Source organism: Electrophorus electricus, chromosome 16, assembly GCF_041902795.1.
Source record: "Electrophorus electricus isolate QZ-2024a chromosome 16, ASM4190279v1, whole genome shotgun sequence".
Taxonomy (NCBI): Eukaryota; Metazoa; Chordata; class Actinopteri; order Gymnotiformes; family Gymnotidae; genus Electrophorus; species Electrophorus electricus.
Genome location: NC_137512.1, coordinates 1628551 through 1640000, shown reverse-complemented (window position 1 = coordinate 1640000; position 11450 = coordinate 1628551). Strand labels below are relative to the sequence as shown.

General features: G+C 46.2%; 1 protein-coding gene across 1 annotated transcript in view; it reads right to left on the bottom strand.

Annotated features, from left to right (window-relative positions):
- Nucleotides 1–10469, bottom strand: part of zdhhc9 (zDHHC palmitoyltransferase 9) — a 20217-nt gene extending 9748 nt beyond the window's left edge. Inside the window, exons 1-4 of the mRNA XM_081698703.1 lie at nt 9867–10469; nt 9462–9755; nt 2212–2372; nt 525–683 (exon numbers count right to left, since the gene is read on the bottom strand). Coding sequence (XP_081554829.1) covers nt 525–683; nt 2212–2372; nt 9462–9637 — 496 coding nt within the window. The 5' untranslated portion in view covers nt 9638–9755; nt 9867–10469. The remainder of the gene's footprint in view (nt 1–524; nt 684–2211; nt 2373–9461; nt 9756–9866) is intronic.
- Nucleotides 10470–11450: the final 981 nt, after the last annotated feature.

Here is an 11450-nt window from a genome sequence, read left to right as displayed (position 1 = left end):
TCCTATCTCAGGCCCCCCTCACCTCTTAGTGCTGTGTGTGTGTGTGTGTGTGTATGTATGAGTGTGCATGCATGTGTGTGCATGCATGTGCATGTGCATATGTGTTTGTGTTTGTGTGTGTGTATGTGTGTGTGTGTATATGAGTGTGCATGCACATGTGTGCATGCATGTGCATGTGCATGTGCGTGTGTGCGTGCGTGCGAGTGTGTGTGTGTGTGCGCGTGCATATGGGTACGTGTATGACATTCCTTTTGACTCATCATCCATTAAAGTAGGAATATATTGGCTTATACAAATGACATGTTTAAGTGCAAATGTGAGCAAATATCTGTGTTATAAAATCATCATTCCAGAAAAGTTCGGTGAAAAACTCAGTGAAGGCTGAGCCAAGGGGCATCCAAAACACCACGGAGCCTGTAGAGGGGCAGAGTCCGGAGAGGGGCGGAGCCAGGAGAGGGGCGGAGCCAGGAAAGAGACAGAGCCTGGAAGGGGCGGAGCCTGGAAGAGGACTCCCACCCACTCACCCACGCAGTTGTCGCAGATGCTGCAGTGCGAGGCGCGTGGAGGCCGGAAGATCTTGCAGGTGTAGCAGTATTTCAGCTTGACGATCTGGTTGTTGATCTGCACGTTCCTGATCCGGGGCGGCGGCCGCTGGCCAGCCGGAACACTGCCGTTGGCTGCCTCTGCCGGAAAACAGGACGGAAAGATTTCAGCTTGCTCTGCATGCATCTGCCGTGCACTTGTGTGACATGCCACAAGTGAAGGCCAGAAATGCGTGTGCATGTACACACAAACACACATGCACGCACGCACACACACACACACACACACACGTGCACGCACACGCACGCATGCCAAGACGCACTGTGGCGTGCACTCCCACACATGCTAAGCTTCTGTTTACTGTATGATTATCTGTTCTGATAGTCCAGTACATTTTATAATTGGGAGCATGTTTTTCTCAGCATGTAGGAAGTAACTACACTATATCAGAAAGAAGGACAGACGACTGAGCACACGAACCCTCTTGTCTGGTTAAACAAAATGTGCTGATGTAATAGCAGTGGATTGTGAATTATCGGCGCAATCGCTTAAATGTATTTCCTTGCGCACAATAGCCCTGATTCACTCTGGCCTGCAGCCTCTTGCTGTCACAGCAGGGAGGCCGTTGGCTCAGAGCCGTGTGCCCTCCTGTGCTCTGTGCTACACCTCGCCTTCTGGAAACTCGTGTCCTACGTGGTTAGGTGCCGGGGTAACTGAGCTAAGTTACGTCTTCATCAACACAACCAGTGAAGTCACACACACACGCACGCACACACAGCGCAGCCGTGCAATCTCACACACATACACAGACCCTCGGACACATGGCCACAAGCACATATGCACCCATTCAAAATGAGGCACCTATGAATCAAATATAAATACTGTGGAAAATGGAACAGAGACAGCAAGTTAATGAATTCCTGTGTCCCGCTGTAGCATGCTGGGAACGGCGTGTTGTGAAGGGGGCCACAGGACAAAACGCCGTTACTACATCAAAGGGCTATTTAGGGATCTGCAGAGTTGGAATAGGCCTATCACGGATCAATAGGACCGAACTGACCAGTAGGAGAGCTGCATTATCAGTCACGTCATTTAACACGGCACTGCACTGCTCTCAGAGGTCCCGGGAGGAGAACAGAGAGGAGAAGCAGGTGGAGCCAGTGTGTCTGGGGGGGGGGGGGGTACAGAGCCAGTGGCAGGTGAGCAGCAGGGTGGGGGCGGAGGGCCTGCTCTAGCTGCTGGGCGGGGCAGGGGTACCTCCTGGCAAGCACAACCTGTGAATCGGCTCACGTGCAAATCTAAATTTGTGTTACGCTTTAGTGAAAGGCTCACCAAAAGCATATGGAATGAAGGACTGATACCATATTTTGTTATTCAATTTTGCCGCACCTTTCAGCAACAGCTCAAAAAGAAAATATGGATCAAAGGTCCTTAAAGGATGACTCAAAGACTTATGGGTATCGTTATCCACGTGTGTTGTGGTGTGTTGTGGTGTGTTCATACCCTGCTGATTGATAGGGGAGTTATGATCAGTGAAGACAAGCTACGGTACACCTTAATGTCCACAACTTACACTCCACATTCTTGAAATTCCACACACCCACACCCATGCACTCCCTCAAACCCACACACACACACCCACCCCCACACACGCCCGCCCCCACTCACCGATCTCCATCTCGATGAAGCTGGCTTCCTCAGGCAGGGCCCGGGGCAGCACGCCCGGGTCGCTGAAGCTGGTCCGTAACAGCATGGCCATGACAAAGAGGAAGAGAATCACGGCGCATACGGGCACGGCCGCAGACAGGTGCACAGCTAGGTACGGGCACCTGCAGGGGTCAAACCACGACAGCAGAGTTACAACCTCTGTGTTCTGAGCTCGCACGGTTTGTATACTGATTAGCGTTTAGTGTAGACAGAGAGAATGGTCCCGATGTCCTCTGATACACATTGCCATGCAGAAGGATATCCTCCAGGCACAAAACGCTGCCAAGGTAAACACAGGAAGTGTGGCTCCGTTCCTCATGAGATTATGCCAAACACCACAGATACACATCTTCAAAAGTACTAATGCTACAAAAATAAAATTAAATGCTTTATGAATTCCAACCTCAAAAATGTCTCGACGTGGATTTCATGGGCATTTAAGATGTCCTTGAAGTATGAGCTACAACACTACTGCTGTAATCTGAAGATAATCTCTATTTGCTCATGATTTAACATTAACTGAACGAGTTTATCCAGTATACTTAATAATTACACATGCACTAGCCTTTAATACCAGTTCTTTCAAATATTTTGTTTAAACCCTAATTTCAGTTAATAAGTATTATTACACTTATTATGAGTTTAAGCGCCACCATGAACAAAACAAATGCCTGAAATGTAGCAACAAAAAGATAAGAATGTTTGTTTTCTGAACAGAGCCGTGGTGGCTAAACACAGCACACAACCACTCAGCAGATGAAGAGGCGTTGGTCAGACAGAGGAGAGCGTCAGGAATTGGAGTAAACGCCTCCTGCCTCCTGTCTGGGACAGCTCCCATAAATCTGTGCCTCCAGCCAGGCACATTAGCCTACGCTCTGACCACAGGCTGAGACAGAGCTCGGCCACCTCCACGGGCCTCTGCATGGGGCTATTAATAGAGGAGGTGCGGCACTCCTCCTCCAGAGGAACACACACAGCTGAACGTTGGGGTTATAGATCACTGCGGTGGTCTAGCCCCCAGCAGTGGGCCACGGAGGGGCCGATTGGCCACCGTCAGGAGCTAGTAAATGGACGCAGAGCTGACGGGGAGCGGGGCGTTCCCCTAGAAGCCGCCGGCCAATCAAAGAGCAGGTTGCCAGGCACAGCAACGCGTAAACCCGTGCACTGGCTTCTGCCTGACCAATCCGAAAAGCTGTTCTGCGATGTCGCGTTGCTGGGCAGGACACTGATACTCTCTCTGACACAGTGCCAGGTCCTCTGGGTTTAAAGAGAGCAGTGCTACGGGGAAGTGTGTGTGGGGGAGGTCAATTCCAGTATGAACATTTCCCAACATCAAATGCAGCCAAAGTAAGGCTGTGCTGGAACTGTGTGGACCAGTTGGGTGAGTCAGCAAAGCGATGGCGTTCTACCAGTGGGACTGGTATGATCGGTTTTCCTGGTGTGGCGTTTCCATCACAAATGAACAACGGGAACCAAAAAAAAACAACAAACACAGTCAGATTCGGTCGATAGTCGTTTTCAGTGCCTGCAGGTAGCTGCAGCAGGCATGAATCTGGCAGAGCTCCTTGTGCGTGCGCATCCGAGTGCCCTTGTGCTGATGACTACCACGCGTCTCACATCAGCTCCATCATCGTTTCCCATCACTGCTCCGAGCTTCCCGGACGGATCGGACTTTGATACACGTCCTCCGTGTGTCCCAGCAATCGATAGCCCAGCAGACAGGAATGTCGTGTTGCCTGATTTTCAAGTTGCTGGACATACACATGGTCAGCTAGGCTGCTAGCCAAGGCCTTAACAATTCCTAACGATGTTAACAGTGACTCAACAAAACTCTCTGTTTATATGCGTAGGCACAGATAGAATTAAAGCACTGCACAATAACCTTTAAACACTTCCATTCTCAAACCAGTTTGTCTACAAGTAAAATTACATTCCAGAAGTATTTTAGGCAGCTTTAACTCCTTAAGAGACACCTCACAATACAGCAATCATAGCCAGACCACGCCCCACACCACCGCACTCATAGCCAGACCACGCCCCACACCACCGCACTCATAGCCAGACCACGCCCCACACCACCGCACTCATAGCCAGACCACGCCCCACACCACCGCACTCATAGCCAGACCACGCCCCACACCACCGCACTCATAGCCAGACCACGCCCCACACCACAGCAATCATAGCCAGACCACGCCCCACACCACAGCAATCATAGCCAGACCACGCCCCACACCACAGCAATCATAGCCAGACCACGCCCCACACCACAGCAGTCACAGCCAGGCCACGCCCCACACCACAGCAGTCACAGCCAGGCCACGCCCCACACCACAGCACTCATAGCCAGGCCACACCCCACACCACAGCCACACACTTTTCCTGGTGCACATGAGCCTCTCATGCTCTAGTTGCTTTTTATGAGCCAACAGTTTTTCACTTAATGGAGGCACGAGGGCGAGTGTGTGTGTGTGTGTGTGTGTGTGTGTGTGTAAGCGGGGGGAGAGGAAGATGGGTTAGAATGAATCCGATCAATACTGCTGCACTGGTCCAGCTGGTGTCCGGGTGGAGCAGGACACATGCCTGGGGCGGAGGGTTCTTCATTACTAATGGGATTTCAGAAGCGCCTGACCTCTGAGTCAGGGAGGTCACGGTGGAAGTGAGCACACGGCCACCAACGAGAAGAATGACAGTGTAAGCCTGACCATGGGTGAATACGGGAGAGGTAACAATGACCCTGCACCAAGACAACGGAAGAAGAAAAAAGAGGAAAACCTTTCCCAAAATGTCCTTCCTAAAGTAACCTTTAGAACACGGCGTAGGAATTAGCATGAGAATTATATATGTATTGTCTTCGAATGGGAAAAACTCCAGAAAACACTTAAAAATCACTTAAACACTTAAAACACTTAAAAAAAACACAAAGTGGTTAACATAATAATTCATGTGACTACAAAAGCACTGTAACTTAAGTAATATTGATTATAATTGTAATGCATAGATTACTCGTAATAACAAAAATTGGTCCAAAGTGCCAATAAGTTAATTATGTGCAGATTTGATCTGCATTATAGCTCACACAACGGCATCACTTCTACTGAAATTACAACAGTTCTTAAACACACACAGACTGGACTTTGAGCTCATAACTCTGAGCTGAAGAGATAACATTGTATAGATAATGAAATAATGTTAACTACACATAGGCCGTATTTTGTAGTTACGCCTTCCAACCAATCATAGTTTGGTGGTGCATTCTGACCAAATTCATACATTCAAGTGAATTCAGTGGGTGTTTTAAGGCATCATAGCAATGCAACAGTCAGTCCTGTGATGCAGACCAACCCGGAACACATGGAGGATTTACCATCAGAATTTAACATACTGCAATATATTTCATATCACAGCATGTTTCTGTTTTACTGAATATTTGATTTTTCTGTGTTATGCAGCCTTTCTACTACTAGAGTATTGATTAGCCCTATTTGGGGGTCATTTATGGGTTATTCTTTTCCTTCTTTTGTGTTTTTCATATCTCACAATAATTGTCTTAAAGAAAACACCAAAATATCCCACTACTGGGCTTCACAAAGACACGCTCCACTCTTCACCACAGCAGCAGATAATCTTCCGACCTTTCAGATGTCTGGCTATATAAGGGTCTTAATCACTGAAGCACTTTAGTGTTGCCATGGAAATCTATTTTTTTTAAAAAAAAGACGTCTGTGCAACGCAAAGGTAAAAAGTTAATGAGCTGTGAGTCTGTTCAGAGCGTGTTATAGTTAACTGCAGAGAGGCCCAGGCAAATGAACATATCACATTAATATGCTATAAATAAAGTCTCTGATAATTGCTATAAATTTTACACGTGAAATGTATAATGTAAATAAATATTTTAAAAAGCTTAATTTTTTAGAGGATGTGAGTGTACAGAGCAATTACAGCATGTGCTCAGTTGAGATGCACCTGCAGTTTACTATCTAAGAGCTACGTTTACATGAGCAAGCTGACTGCTAGTTTGGCTCCAGGGCTTTATGTTGAGTGTATTGAAACTATTAGGCAATGAAGTCCAAAATGCATGGCAGTTCTCGTCTTTGGGAGTCAGCAAGTAGAGTGTCACCAAGGAAGAGACTCAAAGCCATTTACACAAGCCAAAAACTGCTGGGGACTCAGATGTCTATAAGACAATGGAGAGACTCCTCAGCAAACCTGCTCTCCTCTGCCACAGGAAGCCAAATCCTCGGCCATCTTGCTGGGGGTTTTGTGGGTGGTGATCCAGAAGCCCTTGAAGCTGGAAGCCGAAGCTGAAATCTCCAGAAGCAGATGGTGCCTTCAGGCATCTGGGAGCTTGAACGGTCTAACCACCAAGGAATTGTAGAAATGCCGTCGGTGTCCAGCGGTCCAGGACCCGCTGACCATAACTAAGAAATGAGTGCATATGTGTCTGAGAGGTAGAAAACAAGACCATTATCTTGCCACATATGTGAGGGAACCATAGAAATCTTAATAAGAAATTAAAATTCAAATATTAAAATTCAAAGAGAGGAACATTCGTGAGGTGCAAAATCTCTTGCACTGAAGATCAATTCAGACCATTTCTCTTAAAATACATTACTGCTGGGAGGAAGTGGGAGGATTTAGCTGAGAGATGAATGAGTTCCTGAGAAATAAAGCCTGAAAAAGAATCCATCTTCGAAATAATTGAGATGAGCCCTAAATCCAAGTGACGTGTCGTGGAAGGCAAATATTTCACCTCCAAAATAATAAAATCCCTTCATGTTCACAGACTAGTCACTGAAAACACACCATCCATTCCACCCGCAGGTCAGAAATACCAACATCCCAGTCGCTCACATACACAGGAAAGTAGAGGTGCATCTCTGGCACACCACACTTTGAGAACAAGGTTTCTGAGACATGGTCCAGTATCTTCTGGCTACAAGCACTGTATTGTCAGCATGGCCAGCAAAATGCCTTCTCTCTGCACTCCACACACAGCGGGGCGTGGCAGGACTCATGGGACAGCAGGTGCCACGTCACCACCACGGGCCAACATCTCCATCACGGGCCTCCATGGCCCAGCACCCCCTCTGCTGCTCTGAACATGGCAAAGCACGCCTGCTAATGGCCCTCACGTAACCTCACTACAGCAGACATGCAAGGAGAGCAAGGTGCCTGCAGGAGAACAAAGAGTGATTGCCACATGGGATTGTCTTCTCAGTCTGAAAGCCTGATGACTTTACGTTTTCCATCGGAGAAGAGAAGCTGGACATAGGGTGCTTCCATGTGTCCCACTGGACCGCTCTGCTTTGGAACATCAGAGGCAGATGACAGAGTTTGAGGGTAAAGAACCCAAGCACATCCAAGGGAGAGAGAGAGGGAGCACAGGTCCCTTTAAATTCAAACAGCTAACTGAGAAAAATAAAAACTACCAGCACTTGGAAAAAATAAGAATGTAATAAGATTAATACTCATTAGGATTCTGTCCAAGGTCAACAGGTTAAAGCAGTGAGCCTTTCACTGTAGATGCCCCTCAAACCACCCCACCACACCCACTCATTTGCCCCAGTCCTACTAATGAGCAGTGATCTCCACCCAGCCAGTGATCTCCACCCATCCAGTGATCTCCACCCATCTAATGATCTCCACCCAGCCAGTGACCTCCACCCAGCCGCTCTTGGACCACACACACACACCCAACAGGGACATCGTGTCTCTGTTCTCTTAGCTTAGCCTCTGTGTTACCTTAAAGTCTGAGACCGCACAGCTGGGGCTAGACACCCATGACCTAAAGGACAATAACAGTGGTGAAGTCAATTCAAGACTGTACAGAAACTCTGCAACACCGTGTAACACACCTCCCAGGAATATTCAGTTAGGAAACGCTTAAACAGTTGTAAAAATCCAACCCTCTTGTTAGCATTAAGCTTGTTGTTTTGTGATTATAGTGGTTCAGTCCATTCGTAGAGCTCTTGTTCTTTCATTTACTTCGCTCACAACACACTGAGCCTTTTTATGTCTGTTGATGACATTATTATTAAGCCGCCATGGACACCAAAAGCCCAAATGACTCGAATTGATCCATAATGGAGAGCTTTGAGTTACACTTCTGCTCAGCAACTCAGTTTCAATGTTATCTCCCCCAATGAGGGGTAATTAACAGCATCCCCACCGTGCATGTTGTATACAGCAAACGACCCCCTGGCCATTAGCGGATAGTCGCTGAGCTAGCACTGATGCACCACTGTAAACCACGTCCCGCTGCTCACTGGCTACAGGCACACAACCACAACCATATGCCTTGTGTTGTAGAACAGATCCAGCAGAAGACAGAGGTGGACAAGGTTTAGAAATCATGTCTCTGAGTTATTTTAGGTCAATACATCCCATAAAGCAATGTCTACAGTTAGAAAGTTTAACCAAACATGTTCCTCCACAGAAAGAGATGCCTTATTGTACAGTCAGAGCAAGCGGCCCAGCAGTAAACCAGCTCATATAATATCCATGGGTGCTGTGGACAGAATTACCTGAACTACAGTAAACCAATACATCATTGTTGATTTAGTTGACACGGTGTATGCAACAGAAGCAATAATATGAAACTAATGAAAGACACAAGCATACATATCCATTTAAAGGAAGGAGAGGGAGCATGTGTGAGAGAGAGAGAGAGAGAGAGAGAGAGGCAGATAGACAGACACTCAGAGAGAAAGAGAGAGAGAGAGAGAGAGAGAGAGAGAGAGAGAGAGAGAGAGACAGTCAGATACTCACAGAAAGAGTGAAAGACACAGGCAGATACACAGTCACTCACAGAGAGAGAGAGAGAGAGAGAGAGAGAGAGAGAGAGAGAGAGAGTCAGTCAGATACTCACAGAGAGAGTGAGAAAGACAGGTAGACATACAGACACACGGGGGGTGTCAATAATAGGACCCAATACACTTCCAGGTTCTCTGGAGGCCTTGAATCCCTTTGAAGAAAGGGTTCATTGTTCAGGCATTACAGGCTAGAGACTGCAGTCAACTTCGCATTTTGCTGATGAGATAGACCTTAAAATCAGCTCTAAACTTGTCGGGTTTACGGGAATGGGGGAACGCAAGCCGTAAAAGCCACCCTGGGCCTTGGTGTGGATCTCGCAGTAAAGCATGTAGGGCTATAAGGCCAGTGGCCCACACCCCGGACACCTGCCAGTATGGCTTTAAGGAGCCACTTACTCGAATGCGAAGAAGAGAGCGCAGGTCCCCGTGATCAGAAACAGCGTCAGGTAGAACACGCCTTTCTGGCGAGCCATCATCACGCGTCCGTCGCAGCAGAAACTATTCTTCCCTGGGAGTTTTTCCCACTTTCGAGTGACCTTCTTCGCAATCATTACCGCCGACATAATGATCATTTGATGTCAGGCCAGCGATTATTAGACACTGAATTCAGTCTTTGTTCAAATCACTGCAGCAGAGTATTAACGCTCCTCCGGTAACTCAGTAGATATCAGGCGAAATATTCATTAGTCACTGTAATAGAGAGTGAAGCAGATATCGATTATAATTACGCCGTATAACTAAATTTCGGGAAACTCCAAAAAAGAAAACATTTCCTCCAGAACTGGACGGATCTGAGCGAACCTTTGGCCGTGTGACGCGCACAAATACAAAGCCATCCTGTTAATCGGGGTTTCACATGTTCAGCGGGCTTTAAAGCGCCGTCTGCTTCCTAAGGTTAAGGAAAATACATTTCTACATATTACGTATTTATGTATATGATGTATTGATCTGCTATTAAAAGCGAAGTAAAATTATCTCGTGGAATTCGCAAACCGTCCTTTTCCAGCGACGAAAATGTCCAACATCGGCTTTCAAAACGCACACACATGCAAAACGCGAAAATAGGAACGGAAAAGAAAAAAGGAAGACGTTTCGTTCAGAATTGATCCAGGTTAGAAACGGAGAGCATAAGCAGTGTGATGAAGGAGTCCCGCTGCCACATCTGGATCGTGGACCTTGACCGCCCGACATTCATGACATGGTAGCGCCGTAAACAAGCAGATCCAGGCGCGTCCAGGGTCTGTCCTGCTCAGGTATGCGGCGGCCCTGGACACGCTGCTGTCAAATCTTCCGCAACAACCCGTGTGGTGTGAAAAGCAAATTCTTTTAGCTTGATCGCCGAATTTTCACCGCAAGATATAAACCTGGATTCTCAATGGGACCAGGAAACACGCCTAGATTGAGCTGTTCCGTCTTAAAGGGCCAGTACAACCAGGAACAAAGGAGGACAGGCAAATATTCGTTTCAATCATATCAGTGAACGAAAAACCCACATTCAAAACGACAAACCAAGACAACAGACTCTCTGCTCACTAGGAAATACTTCTTTTACTGACATGCAGCATTATAACAGTTCGCAAATGTAAAAAAAATACTACCAAATGATTGGAAAGAATATTTTGCATTCCTGTATATTTAATATAGAGAGATTTTGAAGTTATAATGTGTTAGTTATCGGTGACTTGTCCTCCATACATCACAGTGTGAACATTTCATGCGACCTCAGGTCCTGGATAGTGGAAGAGAAGCAGTATTTGTGTAAAATCAAAATGATGAGGACCACCAGATAAGATTATGACAGGAGTGGGTAATTGAGCAGTATGTATATGTATATTTAGTATGCATAGTTAATGTGCCTTATCAGAAGGTTATATAAAACAATTTCTATATCAACCATTTCTCATAACAGCAGATAAAAGGGGGCAAATACACGATTTAACATATCAGTTATTAAACTCTTAAAGAGCTAATTTGAATGTGCTAATCTGAATGAGTCTGAGACAATTAACAGTGCAGTACTGTGATCTACATCTATTAAATGTAGAATGGTATACTTTTTCACTACAATCATGAACGTATTAAATTAAGATCATGGAAATAAGATGTTAACTTCTATATTGGATACCAGGAGTGAACAAACGAACTGCCTGAACTGACCTGTTCAAAAAATACACCATCACTGCGAGAGAGCCTGTTAGGGCAGCTGCTATATTTGCCCAGTAGATGGCAGCATAGGATTTAGCCTTCTGTACTGTTGCGTTGCTTAATTCTCATATCGAACAAATAAATTAAATCATCATTAGATAATGGTCCCGAGAGTATACAATATTTTGTAAAGCACACATGTAAAAAAAATAATAAAAAATAAATAAATAAATAAATAAA